This window comes from Dermacentor variabilis, unplaced genomic scaffold (genome assembly GCF_050947875.1).
Source record: "Dermacentor variabilis isolate Ectoservices unplaced genomic scaffold, ASM5094787v1 scaffold_23, whole genome shotgun sequence".
In the NCBI taxonomy this organism is placed as follows: domain Eukaryota; kingdom Metazoa; phylum Arthropoda; class Arachnida; order Ixodida; family Ixodidae; genus Dermacentor; species Dermacentor variabilis.
Genome location: NW_027460401.1, coordinates 504,043 through 525,049, shown reverse-complemented (window position 1 = coordinate 525,049; position 21,007 = coordinate 504,043). Strand labels below are relative to the sequence as shown.

Genomic DNA, 21,007 nt, shown 5'->3' with positions numbered 1-21,007 from the left:
CTGATACCATATGCTGCCTTACGGGTTAATAAGAATATGTGAGTTGTAAATTTCATATGATTGTAGAGTTCAACTCCAAGAAATGTTACATGGTCAACAGCCTGAAGCGAAGTCGGACCAATGTTAATGCATGGCTTCTCCTGTACACTTTCTTGCGGGGATGAAAAAATTACAAATTTTGATTTAGTAGCATTAATATTGAGCATATTATCTTGGCACCAATTAACGATTTTAGCCACGTCAACATTAAGGTAAGATGTTAGCGATTCCAAGGAAGTGTTAGAAAATTAAATTGTTGTGTTATCAGCATATAAAATACAACTAGAATGTGTAATGTATTCTGGAAGGTCATTGATGTACACGAGAAATAAAATCAGTCCTAGTATTGAGCCTTGTGGAAACCCTATGTTAGTTAGTTTGGTACGCGAATGAGTATCAGGAATAGAGACGACATGTTTTTGATCATGTAAATAACTGCGAATTAGGGAAAGTGCCAACACACACACACACACACGCCAACAGCGTTTAGTTTAGCAAAAAGTAGGTCATGATTTAATGAATCGAAAGCTTTAGAAAAATCAATAAACAGGGTACCAGCCAATTTACTTGCGTCAACGGCTGTTTTAAGATGATCAGTTAAAGTAAGGAGCGCTAATTCAGTTGAGTAACCAAATCGAAAGCCAAATTGATTAGATGACAAAATACTGAACTTTGTGAAATAGCTAGTTAAACGTACTACGAATAATTTTTCAATTACCTTGCTGAAAAATGATAAAATAGATATAGGGTGGTAGTTTAATAACGAGTTCTTGCTACCCTTTTTGAAAACAGGAATAACTTTGGCGATTTTTAAGCAGCTAGGAAAGATGCCAGTTTTGAAAATTAGATTTGTTATGGGGGGGGGGGGGGGGGTGAGAGTGTGTCACCGATAAGATGAGCTATAAGCTTTACACGAGATCAGTTGAAGTTATCTTAACCAGCTCCCATGTTTTTTAAGCTCAGAAAGGTTATGCGCACTTCTTCTGGTGAAACTGGACAGAGAAAAAAACTGTGCGGCAGACGACGATAAGCCTTGTCAATGTGAACTGAGAGACGTGGCTGGTCGGGGCAAAATGAATCGACAAAGGCGTTAGCAATGGCTGAAGGATTACTAAGGGTTTGTTCAACAACTTGAATAGCAGTTATGGCGGGGTTTGGTGATGTTTTATTTAAAAACTCATTGATAATTTTCCCCTGTTTTTAGTATCGTTGCCAGCACGGTCAATTTCCTTTTCGTAATACTCTTCTTTAGCGTTTTTTAAGAAGCCTGCTCAAAAAATATTCGAGTAGCACTTGTAACTAGTCAGCCCGGGTCAAATTAAAAGGCTCTTCTCTTTTTGTTTTTTTTTATAAAGAATGATCTTTTTCTTCTGCGCCACGCATTTGAGAAGATTTATCAGTCATCCATGGACAACAAACGAGGAAAAGCGAACCTTTTCTTACTCGGTGGTTATTGTGGTGATGATTCGGAAGTAGCGTTAGAAATTATATTGCAAAACAATTCGAAGAAGAGGCGATTTCTGGATTATTTTGAGACGTAATGGTTGGTACCAATTAACTTCGGCCAATTTTCCACTAACAAATAAAGTTTTGTCGAGTTTTTTTTTTTTTTTAAACCACGCATATCTGGAATATATTCATATTGGAATTTATACGCATGAATATTGGATAATGATCAGTTAGTGAAACTTCAATGACACCAGATCCAGGAGTAACCATGAGATTCGACAATGCATGGTCAATTAGTGTATCTGGACCATTTGTATTCCGCCGAGGAGGTACAGTTACAAGTGATTCGAGGTCATGTCCATTCAGAGTATCTGTATAAGCAGTATATGATGAACTGTGAACATCTAAAAGATTAATATTGATGTCACCCATAATAATGATGTTTTTACATTCTAGCGATAGCGTGTGCAAACATGGTTTAGTTCTAAACAAAAATCATTAAAGGATGACGACAGAGATCGATAAATAGAACCAACCACTAAATTTTTGGCGTCAATATCGAGAAATGATGCATTCAGCTCAATCCACACTGATTCGCAATTTACTTGATTAATTGTTAAGTCCCGACGCCTGGAATATTCTAACTCTGATGAAATAAAAACAGCTGCGCCGCCATGACTGCTGTCACTCCTGTGACAGTATTCTGGTGTATAAGATGAAAAAGAGTACAAGTTGTTATCGGCTTCGCTGAGCTATGTTTCACTTACACATGATCGAGAAGTGGTGTTGACAGGATGATAGAGAAATTATAAATGTCATCAAAATGTTTCCTTAAGCTGCGTGCATTAAAATGTACGAGGGATCGGCAAGGAGGTTTAAGATAAGAATCTAGTTCGGACGGTGTGAAGTATGAAGCCATAAGAGGTCTGTAGGGGACGGATTGACATTATGCACGTGATTCAGGTTAAGAGATAACAGAAAGGTCCGCTTCACAGTTAATGCAGTGAACTCGGCTGTCTTCGGACTTGCGTGCGTTAATACGGCAATTCTTAGTCCATAGGAAACGCCATCCTTTTTCTTTCTTGAAGCGCTAAGGCCTGAGCAAACAGCCTCTTGTTGTCAGGTGTAAGGTGTTCGTTAATGAAGATGGGCCCCGTGTTCTCTCCAGAGAAACCAAGACTGCTGGTATCCATCCTGGCCTTGCGAGCCTTTGCCAGGAAATCATTTTTTTTTGGCACGAGAGCAAAACCTGGCAATAATACTTTGATGACCTGATTTAATGGGCACCACGATGCGCTATCTCGATCTCGACCGGAGTAAGAGAGCATGCCGCCTTATCAGCAATGCAGGGTGTCTACCAACCGGGAAAACCGGGAATTCTCAGGGATATTGAGTAGTCTGGAAAAACTCGGGGAAAATTCAGGGAATTTGTCCCTCTATCAGGGAAAATTAGCTGTAATTTTATTGAAAGAGTCGAAAGTTGTGGTAAAGCTGGCTCGAGCAAGACAGGAATCGTAATGAATCGTCTTTGACGTCCTGTCGTTTCCGGATTCCCGATAATTTGGACGGCTTCGCGGCACCACCACGTACACTATAGAGTCAATGTATCAGAACGTCTGAAATTTCGTATGCAAGAACTCTTCGCCGTCCCATTTTCCGGTCGTTTTGCCGTGACCGCAGGTCCTAAACAGCATTAATAAAAGCCACGCACTGCTGCCATTTTGATTACCTCGCTGCCTGAAACCGGCGCTCTCGCACGCAGATCCGCTGGCAGCCGTAGCCACCGCTGCGGCAACGCTAGGCCTAGCTGCTTCGACGTTCGCTATGAAGCTTCTTGTCGTTGTGTGCAGTGTTTTTTATTGAAAGAATTAGCTGTTTTCATCAATGGCACTGACTCGGCCTTTGCGGTCCTCGCGATTGGCTTAGAAGCTTGGAAAGCACTGTGCGATGCATAATGCCGGTTTCCGAAAGTCAGCTTCGCCTCCGTACAGAAATGTTACCTGGTGAAGCATACGCAAAAGTATTGCAGTGAAGCGTAACAAGCGCAGGAAGGGGTTATTGCCTAGGGACTCAGTATGTATTCCTTAATTATACACGCGTACACCCCGTATTTCCTGTCACAGTACGAGTACCGATATGCCTGATACGTGTACCGACAGGCCTTCACAGCGTTTTCGAATGTGCCTGTGTCGGCTTGAGCCCTTAAGGGCAGTAAATGACATGCATTTATTTTTTTCCGACTGGCCGATTTTTCGGGCGTTTTTGCGGCCCATAAGGAGTTCGAAAACTAGGACGTGGACTGAGCAACTGACCAAGAAGATGCTTCAAATGGTCCGTGGAGTGAACGAGTGACGGAAGGTATACAAGAACAGAAACGACCTACGCATTGAGGAATGAACGGGAAAGGAAGCGTGCTGCCGCCGTTTTGAAGGAGCTTGAGCTCAAAAAGCAAAGTGTTGGCTGATGTCGAGATGCAAGTGTCCCTCATCCAGGCCAAAATAAACTCTTTGAAGCAGTGACACACAATAATGAGGCGTCGTGCATGGGCTGAGAGTACGTCAGGACAGTTGCGGTAGACTCACGAGCTGTTGAGAATGAATCTCAATTGTGACAAAGTTCGGACCTCATACCAGTGAGCTTGCTATCAGTTGTAGAAATAGCTCATATTCAAAAATATTTGCTTTTGTATGGATCTCCTTTTTTATTCGTATTTGAAAATGTCCGACACGATTTGCAATTTTTTTCGAAGACATTTTATTTGCTGTGCATTTTACTACCCCCTTCCTTCTATTCTCTTGTTGAATAATATGAACACTACTCCTTAGTATTCAAATTCTATTAAGTCATTTTTTAAAATTTTTTATATGCTTACTAGAGAGCGAGCGCATCGGGCAATATGGTTTCAGCTCGTCTTAACATAAAACAGTTCTGCATCACTCAGGGAATTTCGCAAAGGCATTCAGGGAAAACCTGGGAAACTCAGGGAATTTTGAAATGTCAACTTGGTAGACACCCTGCAATGGCAGTTACAATAGAAATGCAGTCTTCGTCCTTTCTAAATGGTATTCCTTTAATCTCAACATTGTTGATTCTAGAATACTGTTCCATCTCAGCTAGCCTTTTTTTGAGGCCTTCATTCTCTGATTTCAGAGCCTTGTGAGATGCGGACAGCTCAGCTTGCTGGGTACGCATGTTCTCGACAATTTCATTTAGCATGGTCAGACTGCCATCCTTGCCAGAAACTTGGATACGCAGGGTGCTGTTATCCAGTCCAGCTTCCTGCAGCTTCCCTTTCACATCGGAAACAAGTTTCTCGACCAGTTTTTGCAATCTATCTTGAAATTGCGCCTCGAGATCATCGAGTCGCTTGGCCAACTTAGCATTGGGTAGGCATAACGAAACAGCAACCTGAAAAATGATAGAGTATGATATGCCAATGCAGCAGCAGCAGCAACAGCAGCAGCAGTAGCAGCAGCAGTTGCGGTAACAAATACTCTTATGCTATCACCAGGGGAAATAAGTACCAACCTGTGAAACGTAGAAGAATGCTTTAGCAAGTGCACACTTGGACCGCAACCGCTGCCGCTTTGATGCCAGTGTCCATCCGACGGAAGCTTTTAGGCCACAAATGGTCTGGCGCAGGCGCTCTGGATGTGATCCCATCGCCACGTAGCGGAGCTTGGGCGCACCTGGAGGAGCCACGATTACACCCACGTGCGGTATGGAGCAGCAAACAGCTCCGCCAGCAGATGATAGCCCCGGGCTGTAGAATTCTGTGAAACGTAGAAGAATGCTTTAGCAAGCGCACACTTGGACCGCAACCGCTGCCGCTTTGATGTGATTTGAAGTGCGTGGAAATAAAGGACTTATTTTTTTTTTCTTGATCTGTTTTTTCGGACACCTGTTTATTCGGACATTTCCGCAGTCCCCGTGAGGTCCGAATAAATGGTCGGCGACTGTATACACAAATCTGGTGGCGCAGCTCACGTCGAAAATCACATGGTAACCAGGCAAAACGCTTATAAAACGATTGTAAAAGATGACGTTCGCAACAATGACACGTGGTGTATAGGGCCAAAGGACCATAAATGATAATGGTTACGCGATACACAAAACATGGATCTTAGTTCCATGCTAGTTCAGTTTGAAGATAGGTTATGCAAAAAAGAGGTGAGACGTACACACAGGACACAAGAGTAAAGAAGTGGACAACACGAACGCCAACAATCAACTGAAGGGAGCACTGAGGCGAAAAAAGAAAGAAGACACAAAACTCACCTGCGCAAGCTCTGAAATGGTATCACCACGTGTCAGTCGGGTACATGTGCCGGTCTACGTGAGAGATATTTGTTAAGGCACTTAATCACTTCCTTATGTAAAGTAATCGAAGGCTGACTCACGCGCGCACTTCCACCATTATACATATGCCATGCCTCTACCATAAGAGGCGAATCTTCATTCTTATGCCTGTACATTACCGCGCATTCATCTAACTCTGGCGTGCAGTTACAATCTTGGCAATGTAGGGAAAGATTAGAAGGCGATCCACCGGTTAACGACCTTTTATGTTCCATTAGCCTGTGATTGATACACCGCCCCGTTTGCCCTACGTAGAACTGGCCACAGCTAAAGGGAACTTTATAAACCACACCTATACGACAGTCAGTAAAACTGTTGTTCTTATTGTGCTTCACTGGACAAACATCTGTTCTTTTTCTGCTTTTTACCTGCTCCTTTTTCCTCTGCACAGCAGCGCATATCTTACCTAGCTTATTGGGAGCAGTGGAAACAACATTAACATCATATCTACTTGCAACTTTTTTAAGCCTGTGCGATACTGAATGAATGTACGGAATAGCCACTACTCTTTTTTTGCTATTACTGCTTTCTGTAATCAAGTCTGTCCCCCTCGAAACCGGCTTCTTTAGGTGCTCAGCCACAGTGGCCACTGCTACACTAGGATAACCTGCTTCTATAGGCGCCGGACCTGCACATTAAAACTGGCGCTCATTTTGTGCATGTAGGATCTGGTGAGAGAAGACTTAAGGCACGACATGGCAATTACGTTTTTGACTACTTTGGAATGCTTGGATTGAAAGTTTAACAACTGCTTCCCATTCCCTTTAGTTCCCTTTAGTTCCCTTTAGCTGTGGCCAGTTCTACGTAGGGCAAACGGGGCGGTGTATCAATCACAGGCTAATGGAACATAAAAGGTCGTTAACCGGTGGATCGCCTTCTAATCTTTCCCTACATTGCCAAGATTGTAACTGCACGCCAGAGTAAGATGAATGCGTGGTAATGTACAGGCATAAGAATGAAGATTCGCCTCTTATGGTAGAGGCATGGCATATCTGTAATGGTGGAAATGCATGCATGAGTCACCCTTCGATTACTTTACATAAGGAGGAGATTAAGTGCCTCAACAAATATCTCTCACGTAGACCGGCACATGTACTCGACTGACCCGTGGTGATACCATTCCAGAGCTTCTGCAGGTGAGTTTTGTGTCTTCTTTCTCCTTTTCGCCTGAGTGCTCCCTTCACTTGATAATTGGCGTTCGTGTTGTCCACTTCTCTTCTCTTGTGTCCTGTCTGCACGCCTTGCCTTTTTGCATTATGGGATGTTACGCGTTTGGTTTGCTGATCACCGAAAGTCAATAGCAATGTCTGTCACATATTTACTCTTTGGTCTAAAAACAATAAATTTTGTTTTTTTCGTGTTTAGAGCTAATTTATTCTTGCCAAGCCACACTGATAAGTTTTCAAGCCAGGTATTTGCTTGTCTCTCTATGTCCCCTATCTTAGCCCCTGAAAAAATGTGTTAGTGTCGTCAGCATAGAGGATAATTTCTGGGGTTAGCGGAATATTTACAATGTCATTAATATAGAGAAGAAATAATAGTGGTCCAAGTATTGACCCATGTAGTATCCCAAACGAGATAATGCCAATATCAGACTGAGCTTGGTTTTTCCGCAGTATACTGGGTTCTGTTCGTTTGGTAACTGGTAACTAGATCTAAGGCAACCCCTCTAATCCCGTAATTGGTTAACTTCTGCAATAAGATATCATGTTTAATGGAGTCAAATGCTTTTCTAAAATCACAAAACAATCCTACGGTGTATAATTTATGCTCAAGATTATAGATTATTCTATCTTTAATATTTAATAGAGCTGTTTCTGTTGACTTATATTTCTGAAACCTATACTGTTGCTCTACTATAACATTATTTTGTTGAAATTAACTTAGAAAGCATACATCGATAACTTGCTCTATTATTTTCGAGAAAACTGGCAAGATAGAAATTGGTCCATAATTGCTCAAGACATCACTGTCGCCTTCCTTATGAATTTCTGCTACTTTTGCAATGTTGAGCTTATCAGGGAAAACACCTGAACTTAAGATCAAGTTGCATATGTGTGATAATGGATGATTAATAATATGCGCAACTGCTTTTATGGGTTGTGCTTTCAAATTATCGATTCCTGAAGTACTACTGTTATTTAATTTTAACAGTAGTGAACATATTTCTGCTTCCATAGTGGGAGCCATATATATTGAGCCTGCAATGGCAGGGCGGATGTATAATTTGCACTCCATACTATAACTATCTGTGGTTATTCTAATAAGTGCTCCTGAATTTAGAAAGTAATTATTAAACTTGTTAGCTAACGAGGTTCCAGTATAGATTGTGGCTTCAATACTCAATTTTTGGAGCTCTTTCTTCGGAGCCTTTGACATGAGGTAGTTCGCAGTTTGCCATATTTTCTTTGGGTTGTTAGTGATGCATGGAAACTTGTTTTTATAATATGTGTGACACACTTTTTTGATGTTGTGGGGGCCTCACGGTCGCACAGCAGCAGCCAGAAACCCTTTCCCCTTCTGACTATGTAAGATATCGTGGAATGTGCAGGGAAGTGGTGCGAGGGTGCGCAACCGAGCCGTAGAGGCTGGACGAACACAAAGTCAGTTGTGGCTTGTTCTTCAGGGACGCATCACTCGCTTCTTTCTGCTATTTCCAGCCATGCTTGCATCCCGCACAACAGTGTCGTGCCCCAATTTGTTTCTGAATTTCTTATATTGACCCAGGTAGTTAAGAATTCTAGTTTTTATAAATAGGGCAGAAAGTCTATCACGTTCCTTAATTCTTTTTAACAGTGTTCTACTAATCCATGGCTTCCTAACTTTGCTATTTTTCCTAAATTCTTTAACTGGAAATGATTTTTTGTAAATATCAGTCATTTGCTCAATAAAGAAATCGTATGTTACGACCGGGTCTTCTGATTGGTAAACATGATCCCAGTTTGTTTCTGCTGTTAACCTTTGGAACAATTGAATTGTTTCGTCATTAATGACTGTGTGCTTAAATGATTGGTGCGAGGTTCGTGTTGCATGTTGAGCAAGGTGTGTTCGAAAAATAAAGATTTGTAAGTGGTCGCTCAGGTCCGCTAATAAGACGCCAGATTCTATATCGGTCAGGTCACAGTTCGTGAAACAAAGATCTAGTAGAGTTCCAGATGTATTTGTTACCCTTGTTGGCACATTAATGACATTTTCATATCCGTATGAGAGAAACATATCAATAAGCTTTTGCTTATTGAAATCGGAGCATAGGTGCCTATGTTAAAATCGCCGATGACAACAACTGATGAACTATGTTCTACAGAACATTCTAGCATTGCTTCAAGAAAATCGAGAAACACAGAAAATGTTCCTGAAGGAGGTCGATATACCACTGCACATAATGTACTGTTGAATTTTATCATAATTGTTTCATAATGAGGACTAATTTGGCAATAGTTAGAAATGGCACTGCTGCTCAAGTGTTCCTTCACATAGACTGTGATTCCTCCAGCTCGCATACCATTATGGAAAACAGATGTATGTTTTATCCTGTGAATTCAATAACATCCCCTTCATTCATGAACCAGGTTTCCGAGAAGGCCATCAAGTCAAATTGATGTTTGATCAATTGCAGAAACATTTCTGTTGTGTCGGGAGCAGCAGGCAAGCGGGGGCCCGTGCCCAGCGAACGTGCGGCGAGCGCCGACGCAGAGAGGGAGACGCGGAGCTAACTGCTCCTGTTGAAAACCTAACAAGGACTGAGCCTGCTAGCGGCCGTTTATTACAAAAAAAACTCCACTCTCCAGATGGCACCTCCTGATTGGTCCAAGCTCGTCACATGACAGAAGGGGGGTGCGCCATCTAGCTGGACTACTACAAAACATAAATGTATGGTAACACGGAGATCTGGCAGGGGGAGACACTATACCACAATTTCCATCGCTTCCTTTCTATTTTGTAAGCTTTGCGCATTTAAGTGGCACACAGAAAATTCCTTATCACAACGTGTCTTGCATTCGAGGAAAGAATCAAAGTCGTGATAGCCTCCATCGGAAATGCAGTTTGCCATGGGATAACGGCATCAGGTAAGCAGCTCCTTTGCATTCTGGAATGCCTATAGTATTTTTTCTAGGTACTCGATGGAAAGAATCCTGATACTAATCCGGCTATGAGGGGTGCGAGGGACGAACAGCTTTCCATTCTTGACGCAAGCAAATTCGTACTCCTTTTCTTTTGCCTTTGACTTCATTTTCCATAGCAGTTCCTTATATTGAGCTATAAGGTTCTCAGTAAAAAATATCTTAGATTCTTTGTTCTTCAGTTCATTCTTCTTGCTTAGCCACTTATCCCTGGTCACACGCGAGGAAAAACGGACTAGCACAGGGGCAATCCTGTTCGTTGTGTCTTTTCTGCCCCTTAGCGGAAGTCTATGCACTGCCTTGGCATCAGCCTCGCAAAGTCGAGCAATCTTAAGTTCATACGCCAGGAGGTTGATTTTCTCCAGACGCGCTTCTCATCGGTGTGCTGAGGCAGCCCATGGATTTCAATGTTTTGTCGTCTACTGTACTGTTCGAGACTGTTTATTTCCTGCCTCAATTTCTTTATTTCCTCTTCGTCAACTTTCTTTTCAAGTTTTTCAACGAATTTTTTTAGGTTATCTATATCTGCACTTTGGGATTCCATCCGTTTGAGGACATCATCGTATTTTTCTGACAGTTTTTACAGAGGTTTCAATGCAGCTAACTGTTGTCATGATAGCGTCTATGTTGACTACTCTTGCCTTCATTTCCAGTACTACAGTAAGCTTTCTCTGTATGTCAGAAATTTCTTTTGCCAGGTCAAGGCTAGCTTCCTTTTGTTTTGCAGTGCCCTGTCCACTTCGAGCAATCGCAGTGGTGCAGGTAGCGCACTTCCATGATTTCCTTGCAATCTCCGATTTTTTTTTTTTTTTTGTAGTTAGCTTCACTAACACCTGAGCATGTTCCTATGTGATAATTAAAATCACGCTCCACGCATGACAGGTATACTTCATCGTCGGTAAGTTTTTCGTGGCATGCAAGACATTTAGCAGACATTCTCAACAGACACGGAAGAGTAATGTTAGCTCATCCACTGGGTAGCAGTCAACAGCAGCAGCCGCAAGCACACTTGATTTAGGCGAAGAGGCGAGATTAACTGAAAAGGATTGACCAACCTGCACAGTGTGCCAGTAAATTAGCAGAAGATCGGCGTCATTGTGGTCGCTGCTGCTGAGCGAGTATGGGCTTGCTTCCGTCGTAGGCTTCTTTTATAGCTGCCCTGTCGATGACGTCTTGCTCCCGGCAGGCAGTGTGCGTTTCAGCTGATATGGTGCCGCTTGTACAGAATTGAAGCAGTTCCTGCACAGCGTGTCAATGACTTAGCTGAGGATCGGCGCATTGTGGTCGCTGCTGCTGAGCGAGTATGGGATTGCTTCCGTTGTAGGCTCCTTTATAGCCGTCCTGTCGATGACGTCTCCCTCCCGGCAGGCACTAATGCCTACTAGCCAAGTTGCTATCCACAAAACATGTCGATGGGCATGCGACAAATCGCAGAAGTCCGACTCACTGCGACCGCATAGCAAGCGAATATGTTCGCTCTATGCTGGACACTAACGCCTGGTCGTTCGTGCGTATGGTCACGCAAACGGTGGTGCATTCGAACGATCGTGTTCGTCCATTCCGGGGTAGGCCTCGCGAGACAGTCTTGCAGAAGCATGGATCAGCTCACGCGCAGAACATCCGCACCACTTGCCGATCCCGAGCCAAAGAGGAAGAGCGTCCTCCCAGTTGTACCCGACTGACCCCACCGTTAGGTGGCACTAGCAGCGCAACACTCGTACGATCTCTCGTACTACCCTGCAAGCACACCGACGACTGCTGCCATAAAGCCATGCGGCGAAGCTGAATTATAGGAGACAGGAGCTATGCAGGAAAACAATGTATCAGGGGACACATGAGAATCGTGCATCCCCATAATATATATATATATATATATGACATAGTAGTTCTGCGGAAACCCGCTGCCCCGGAAAGGCGGTGGTCCCGGGTTCTAGTCCCGGACCAGGACGAATTTTTCTTCAACTATGAGGCTTTTCTTTCGAGGAACCCGTATGGGTTTCCTTTGTAGCAATTGCTACGAATGGGTGGATGTTTGATTTTCTCTTTATTCATTACTTCTCTCCACCTTGCGGGTTTCCGCAGAACTACTATGTCAAACTCTTGCCTTTGCTTCGTGTTGTCGACATATTCGACTTCGCCCTGCCATCGGCTAGCCGCCTGGTTATCTCAGATGGTAGAGCGGCTGCCCCGGAAAGGCGGTGGTCCCGGGTTCTAGTCCCGGACCAGGACGAATTTTTCTTCAACTATGAGGCTTTTCTTTCGAGGAACCCGTATGGGTTTCCTTTGTAGCAATTGCTACGAATGGGTGGATGTTTGATTTTCTCTTCATTCATTACTTCTCTCCACCTTGCGGGTTTCCGCAGAACTACTATGTCAAACTCTTGCCTTTGCTTCGTGTTGTCGACATATTCGACTTCGCCCTGCCATCGGCTAGCCGCCTGGTTAGCTCAGATGGTAGAGCGGCTGCCCCGGAAAGGCGGTGGTCCCGGGTTCTAGTCCCGGACCAGGACGAATTTTTCTTCAACTATGAGGCTTTTCTTTCGAGGAACCCGTATGGGTTTCCTTTGTAGCAATTGCTACGAATGGGTGGATGTTTGATTTTCTCTTTATTCATTACTTCTCTCCACCTTGTGGGTTTCCGCAGAACTACTATGTCAAACTCTTGCCTTTGCTTCGTGTTGTCGACATATTCGACTTCGCCCTGCAATCGGCTAGCCGCCTGGTTAGCTCAGATGGTAGAGCGGCTGCCCTGGAAAGGCGGTGGTCCCGGGTTCTAGTCCCGGACCAGGACGAATTTTTCTTCAACTATGAGGCTTTTCTTTCGAGGAACCCGTATGGGTTTCCTTTGTAGCAATTGCTACGAATGGGTGGATGTTTGATTTTCTCTTTATTTATATATATATATAGTGCAAGGAGTTTGTCTTTGAGTGATTTACAACTTCCATCTATATATATATATATATATATATATATATATATATATATATGTAAGTTGTAAATCACTCAAAGACAAACTCCTTGCACTCCCTAGACAAGAATTCTTTAAAAGGGCCCTGAACCACTTTTTACCGAAGTGGAGAAAGGCATTTAGGTGAAAATATGCTATTTCAGAAATAGTTTGCTGCAAAAAGTACTTAAATGCGCTCAGCAGAGGTGGAGTTATTGGCAATCAACAATGGCCTCCGCTGTGCTCCTGTTCCTTCTATGCCCTGCACTGCGAAGGCTACGGTGCTGTGGAGCGTGACCGCGACGTTCCGCCTTCTAAATGTCACCGTAGTGCACAGTTCAAATTTCATTTTAGATGTTAACATAGACGCCACAACTTCCGCCTTTGTCACCTATGATGCGCAAAATATAGCCAAACGCGGTTGTCCTCAGGGAGCCGCAGCGCATTTAGCCAGTGGAATCGTGTTGGCACCCTGTGGCGGCCATGGTATCTATGCCATGTAGCCGACCATAGCTTGATTTCAGCTATCGGTCAGTAGCAGCCATCTAAGGGAATGACCAAATAGTGCATCCAATGATGGAATAGTGCGTCTAGAAGAGAGTGAGGACCTGGCCTTCTGTTGAAAAGAGAGTCTTTGAGAGAAAGATGACTTCGCGAGCCACTTGCGAGCTCCACACATCACGTACGACTGCATAGCTTGGCTGAGAGGTTCACAGCAGGGTATGCTACCTGCGGACTATCTTATTTCACCAAGCACGAGGGATAGTTCAGGGCTCCTTTAACAACAATGCATGTTTTTTCATTGCCGAAATAGCGCTTTGTTTAACTTCTGACAAAAGGTTCTCATTGCTAAGGCATGTAGCCATTTTGCATCAAATTATGCTATCATCCTTGGGCTATTTTTGTAAATGACGATATTAAAAAAAACTCAAATTTCATTTACAAATTGATGCATTTATGTAACGTATGTCGATGGCCTAGCTTTCACATGACTCGGAAAAACGAACAGCACTAAAACAGAGCCAAACAAAATGAAGACGGCGTACTATCATATGTCTTCTTGTTTGCAGGCCAGACTCGTTGCAGCCCAGGTAACAGTGGAGGTAACCGTTGTTTTCCAGCCAGATCTTGTGAGTGGTACGGCCAGGGCTACGTACGGAAGAGGGCGAGCACTATTCTGCAAGTCGCCTATCACTTTCGGTGTTGTGGGCTTGCTATATTATTCTTGATTTAAAAATAAAGGAATGGAGCTTTGTGCTAGAACTTCGATAGCATCATATGATGCAAGTTTCACTCACTTTTGGTGGCACGCAGTCTGAATTGTTTGAAGAGATTTTTGGAAGTAACTTGCAATCATGGTTTTGTTGTCATCACTTGATGCAGGTTGTTATTTGATCACACTCGGGATTGATGAGGCAGACAGTTTGAAGCAGGGCTGCACCCGTCTATTCTGAAAACTGCCGAGATGTTTAGGGTGGGCTCTCCACTGCATTTAAGCAGCATATGTTATGATGGGTTAGGGGAGCCTCAGCTAGGCGACTGGTCACGGCCTAGCTGATAAGGTCATGGCCTAGCTAAAGCCACGACTGATCACTGTGTTGAGCAATCGGGCAGTGACGAGACGCTGTCCTTATGTCCATAATTATCTGTTTACTTCATTCTTGACGCCTTTTATGCGCGTACCCCCCCTCCCCTTCTTCAAATTATTTTCCGTTAGTCCCTGCCACACTCATCAACATTCACCGGATTGTTAAATGGTGTGGCAGCCCCATAACATTCACGTATTTCTGTTTCTGTGTGCATTTCGAGGCCATTCACCTACCTGCCCTGCCACTTTTTTGTTGTGGCAGCTTAGCTTTCCTGGCCCTGTATCCCCATCCTCAATATATTTTGCCGTGTGCAAATCAATGTTCTGTAGGTCCTTCTTCTCTTATTTTTTGCACTGTTTTCATTTTTAACAGCATGCACAAACTAGCCTAACAGCAAGCCCTTCTCAAGTTTATTAACGTTATGAAAGTCAGAGACAAGGAAAAGAAGAAGAAAAAAAATTGGCTGCGGTTTAGCTCAGCTAACCCTGGATATGCAAAGCGAAAGCTTGGTTAAGTCTTGGTTTCACTTGGTTAACATTTAATTTAGCTGTAATTATTGGTATACAGTCATCGTTAAGACAGGTATGACAGCTGTGCCTAAGTCGGTGGCTAGACATGACTGTGATTAGGCTTGGATAGACACGCATCATTCGACGGTGTGACGCCTGTTGTGCCACAGGAAAAACACAAGTGCTAGACATGCAAAGAGATGCCGCGAACAAGCGCAGCGTCGAAACACGAACGGACAGGGTGCAAACGCGGTCGCTACATTGATATCGATGATGTGACGCCTGTTGCATTCCGGACCCTCTCCAGTGAAGCAGCTCACTGGGAGATATCTGCAAAGTGGTCTGACGCCGCTTGGCGATGACGGCTCAAAGCCTTTTGCTCCCACACAATGCATATGTGAGAAGACGACCCGGTCTCGCTCTCATCCATGGCCAAGCTCGCACTGACTAGGGGAGCACGGTACTTCTCTTAGCCGGGCACGTGGCGAGTCACGTGGTCAGGTCAATTTTTAACCCCCATCAGCAGTTATGGTTAACACAATCCGGAATGAGGTAGAGGCACGCCAGGAGTGGGGCCGCAATGTTCTGTGCATGGGAGAGGGGATCGCCTCCATGACACCCCCTCCGGACCGCCACTAGCCCTCGCCTTGCTTTCACATTCAAGCTTTCCCTTTCATCCATGTCGCTCTTTCGGAGCCCACTTTCTGAAACTTCCTGTTCCGTGGGAAAGAGGGGAAAGGGGGTCCTCAGAAAATTTTAGAGAGGAGGGTGGACCCCCCAACCTCCCCCCTGGATACGCAAGTGCCAAGCTACGACCACGGTATAGCCACACTTACCATAGCACCAACAAAAGTAAGCAAAAGCTGTTTTGGTGATAATGCCAAGAACAGCAGAGAAAACCAGAAAGCGAAAAGGAAAGTTGCTAACAGTGATGCCTGTCACAATGCCACTGAGATTGGCCACTCAGTTTCATTTTCAGTGGTATTTTTAGTTTCGTTTACCTGTAGTTTGAAAAAATTTACTTCCATTTACCAAGCTTTTTTTTTTCTTCTTGCATTCCCCCAATACAAAATTCTACTGTACCACAAAAACAGCACTTGTAGTAGATCAGTGCTCCTGCATTTGGGAGTAATGGTTTGCCCTTTCAGTTCTGTAATGACTTGGGAAAAACTTGTGAAAAATATTTTGTTCATGACAGCCTCTATCAGAGAACCCACTTGTAAATTTTTCTATTTTTTTATTTCTTTATCCCAATACCCACAGCGGCCGTAGGCATTACAGCGGGGGACGTGTGTGATAGCCTGTGCAGTGGTCGGACAGCTGCGCTGATCGGGCCAATTGTGCCAGGAGCAATGCTCTGTGCCCTCTTGCTCTAAAATGTCATTTAAGCAGAACATTGCCCTAAGGCTGCGCCAAAAGAAGCATAAGAATTATGCTTGTTTTGTTCGGGCTAGGTGCAGACTGGGGGGCGGGTGGGGGGTAGCTCCGAGGCCCGCGCCCCCTCCGGAGTTTTCCTTGGGCTAATAGCTTACTGCATCATTGTTGGTGCAGACATGCACGGCTTTCAATTCATACTTTTGCTTTATTTCTGTAAATTCTGACCATAGGAGGACACGTACATTAGAGTCACTAATGGTGACTGCCTTACCTGTATTTTCCCACTTCAACATTGTTTTAAATTTCCACTGTAAACACCATGCACACAAGCAATATATATTAATATACACACAGGACTAAGTTTATTATATTTTTGAAAAGATAGAGGTAGCGAATTAAAAATTATATCTAAAGGTATGGATAGCCTATGCCTAGGGAATGAATATGTTGCTGTATGTTCACCATGCTTCAAATTGCTTTGCGTGCTTTTTTGACCATGAAAAAAAAAAAAACTATAGACTTCTGTGACCCCTTCAGCAGTCTATCAATGGTGTGTGAAATGCACATGAATGTTGTGTGTCTCAGTATTGTTTCTTCTTCCAGTAAGCAATGCTATCGACTCATAAAAAAAAAACATTTCTAATAATTTACAACAATTATTTGCGATGGAAACATTGTCACTTCTATGCAGAGCTCATAAATATATACTGGGTGTCCGATTAACTACCATGCACCAAGATTTAAAAAAGAGCAATGCATTAGTCAAATAAAACCTAGTGCATATTGTTTAGAGTACAGTGGAGTAACTGTCAGTAATTTTTTTGTTACTGAGATTTAATGACATAATTTTAATTAATTATCTAACTCAAGACATACCATCCTAACTGTCACGGTGTCAATGAGGCATTTGAAGGCACAGCTAAGGGACATCTAACTGCGGTATTTTAAGTGATGTACTAATTGCGTACAAATTTTCGTCAGACTGATAAGTAAACACCTCAAAATATAGAGAATACCGTGTGAATGTGTTCCCACCCGTATCGTAAAGCAGCGCCCTCGAACAGGCTACCTCTCAGTTATCGAGAACGAAATAATGGAAATAAAGAAAAACATTGTGATTGAGCTGGTGCCTTATGTGCCGGCCTCGGCTGAAGTAACACGTCGCATTTGGCGTTAGTTGGAAAAAAGCTGTGATAGCTGTTACAGGGTGTCTACCAATTGGGAAAACCAGGGGGATTTTGAATAGTCTGTAAATACTCAGGGAATTTTTGCTTCTATCAGGGAAAATTTGCTGCAATTTTATCGAAAGGGAACGAAGGTTGCTATAACGCTAGCTGGCTCGAGTAAAACAGAGAGGAATCGTAACGAATCGTCGTTGACGCCGTGTCGACGGCTGGAGGAGTTGCCATTGTACAATCAACGACCGACTTCCGGACGTCCGACGGCTTCGCGGCACCACCATACCATAGGGTCAATGTATAAGAACGTCTGGGTTTTGGACGCAAGAACCTTTCGCTGTCCGATTGTCCGGACTTTTTGCAGTGACCGCAGGTCCGAAACGGCATAAGTCAAAGCCACCATTTTCAATTTTGAATATCTCGCCGCCTCGAACCGGCGTTCTCACGCAGATCCGCCGGCAGCCGTAGCCATCACGGCAGAAACGCCAGGCGTAGCTGTTTCGACGTTCGCTATTAAGTTTCTTGCCGTTTGGTGCCATGTTTTTTTATTGAAAGGATTCGCCGCTGTCAGCAATGGCACCGACTCCGCCTTTCTGGTCCTGGCGCTTGGCTTCAGAGCTCGGAAAGCACGGCGTGTTGCATAATGCCGGGTCCCGAAAGTCGGCTTTGCCTCAATACAGAAATGTTACGCGGTGAAGCATAAGAAGCGTGGGAAGGGGCAATTGTCACGGGACACAGTACGTATTCCTTAATTATTGGGGGCGAGGAGTTACGGAGTTGCCATCTCTCGGAAGCGCCTCCCTTGCGTAGTATGAGGGATCACGAGGAGTGCTCACCATAGGTTTCGCAGGTTTCGCTTACGGCGCTCAATAAAAACACCACTCGGCAGCCCTCCTGGACATTTACATAAGTACTCTGAAAACGAGGGAAATTTCTGACTGTCGATATAATAATCTAGGGCAAACTGAAAGCGCAGAATTGTCTACAGACGCTATCTCTTTACCGAATACACTCGGTGAACGCCACTGCGCGCGGTCGCTGCGATGGAATCTCCCGAACCGGCTTCTTGCATGAAAGGTAGGCAAACGGTGAGAGTAAGCTATGTGAAATATGTTCTTATAGTGGGCTGTCTGTATAACCGAAAGGGGCATAACAGAATGAAGCCTCAATGCAGCAACCGCACGGCTTCGCAGTGGCCGACTGCGCGTCTGCGTGCATGTCTGCGCACAATGTTTTGCTTTCGCTGGGAGCGCGTTTTCGTGCCGTACCGTTAGCTTTAGGCTGCAGCATATGTGCATTTTACAGCACACTAGCAACCATTGTTGTGTGGAGGCTATCAGAACTGTTCAAAAATAATTTCGTTATAGAAACTTCGACGCCTACGGCGACTGTGATATGCTGTTGTGACGATTCAATCTTATTTTTGTCTTCTAAATTATTGGACATTTCAAAATTATTTCTCAAGTTGCGTCGCACTGTATGTTTATCCGTCTTCTCAGCGTGCGATTTCCCTCTGCTTCTTTTTCATAATCCAGTGCATTAATTCATAACACAAACATGACCATATGCCATGCCTTTTTTTAATGCGCTTCTTACCGCTTCCTTTCCATTCCTTGTGAACTTGCCAGAATCTAGTATCAACAAGTTCATAGACATAATAAAGTGTCATGACATTAGCCAGGCAGTGGGCGCGGGCGAGCGTCTCGGTGCGCGTTTTCTGCTACTCACCGAACATCGCGCAGTCCCGGTGCCATAGCAGAAATCTTCCTCGCGTCTGTGCTTGCTGCACCAAAGTTGTAGCCGGCAGCTGTCTGCTGGCTCTGTTTCGGCAGTCAAGCTTCACGCAGCTCCTTGCCCTGAGGCTACATGTGAATAAGGCTGACACCGGGCTCTGTTGCATACGTCCGACACTGCGGTGCCAAGCAGCAGCCTACCATGTGCACGCCTCCAAAGGCAGCGACTACCTATTATAGTACTTTCAAATGTCGTCAAGCAGACACCCAAGGCAGTAAAGCATCACCACTTAATCAGAATCGCAGCGCAGGTGGGACTTCAAACTTGCGTTTTCAGCTCGCTTCGGTGCTTCCGAAGCAGCCAACATGGCCGCTGTGTCCACGTGATCTCTCATGGCACATCACGCCGACGGTGGCGCCAGCTTTTCCACTGGTGGAGCTCGCCCCCAATACACGCATGCACCCGCCGTCTCCTGTCTCAGTACGAGCACCGATATGCCTAATAAGTGTACTGGCAGTTCTTCAGAGCTTTTTCGGATGTGTCTGTGGCAATTTTGAGCCCTCAAAATCAGTAAAAGACATGCATTCAATTTTCTGTCATCCCTTTTTCGAAATGCCCGGTTTTTCAGACGTTTTCGCTGCCCCTAGGGAGTGTGAAAAATTGGGCGTTTACTGTACAACTAACCAAGAGGATGCTTCAAATGGTCCGTGGGGCAAACTGGTGGCGGAAGGACAACAAGAACAGAAAGGGCCTACGTTCATTCCTATTGAGAAATGAACGGGAAAGGAAGCGTGCCGCCACCTCTTTGAAGGAGCTTGAGCTCAAAAAAACAAAGTGTTGGCTGATGCTGAGATGCAGGTTTCCCTCATCCAAACCAAAATAAAATGTTTAAATCAGTGAAATGCAACACTGAGGCATTGTGTGGGGGCTGAGAGTATGTCAGGACAGTTGAGGTTGACTTAATTACCAGCGGTTGAGAGAGAATCTCATTTGTGACAAAGTTCGGGCCTCATACCAATGAGCTTGTTATCAGTTGATAAAAATAGTTCATATTCGAAAATATTTCATTCGGTATGCATCTCCTTCTTATTCGTATTTGAGAATGTTCAACTCGATTTGCAGTGGGTTTTACCATTCTTTTTGAAGGTATTTTATTCACTGTGCAGTTTACTAGCCCCTTGCTTCTTTTTTCTTTCTTGAATAAAATAAGCGCTACTCCTTACAATTTGAACTGAACTAAGTCATTTTTATTTTTTAACATGCTTACTTCAGAATGATAGCATTGGGCAACATGGTGTGAGCCCGTCTCGACATAAAACAAAGTTCTGTTTCACTCAGGGAATTTTGCAAAAGCACTCGGGGAAAACCTGGAATACTCAGGGAATTTGGAAATGTCAACTTGGTAGACACCCTCTGTTATCTTGGCATAGATAAAGTGCACGGATGTTTTCTTCTTTTTTTTTGCCGCAAAACCTGTCATCACAAAAGCGAATTGAGAACTTCAGTGCAAAGGTTTAAAGGTGTGTTTTGTTTCGTCTCATTTGCCACGTATTTCTCTAATGAGCAGAAGGAAAATATGTTCCTTGCCTTGGGATTTACAAATGGCAACAAGAGGAAGGCCACAAATATATATATCAGTAATGGAAGTGCGGCAGTAGACCAAACGCATTGACTATCATCAGAAATTATGAAAACCTGAGACAAA

At 44.0% G+C, this 21,007-nt stretch overlaps 1 protein-coding gene across 3 annotated transcripts in view; it reads left to right on the top strand.

Annotated features, from left to right (window-relative positions):
• The window catches only part of Uck (Uridine-cytidine kinase), a 223,186-nt gene that overhangs the window by 115,670 nt on the left and 86,509 nt on the right, over positions 1-21,007 (top strand). Inside the window, exon 5 of one of the 3 annotated variants that reach the window (XM_075678487.1) lies at positions 13,986-14,164. The exons of the other annotated variants lie outside the window; for them this stretch is intronic. Within the exon in view, the coding sequence (XP_075534602.1) occupies positions 13,986-14,149 (164 nt within the window). The 3' untranslated portion in view covers positions 14,150-14,164. Of the gene's footprint in view, positions 1-13,985; positions 14,165-21,007 lie in introns of those variants that run through there. 3 annotated transcript variants of the gene reach the window in all.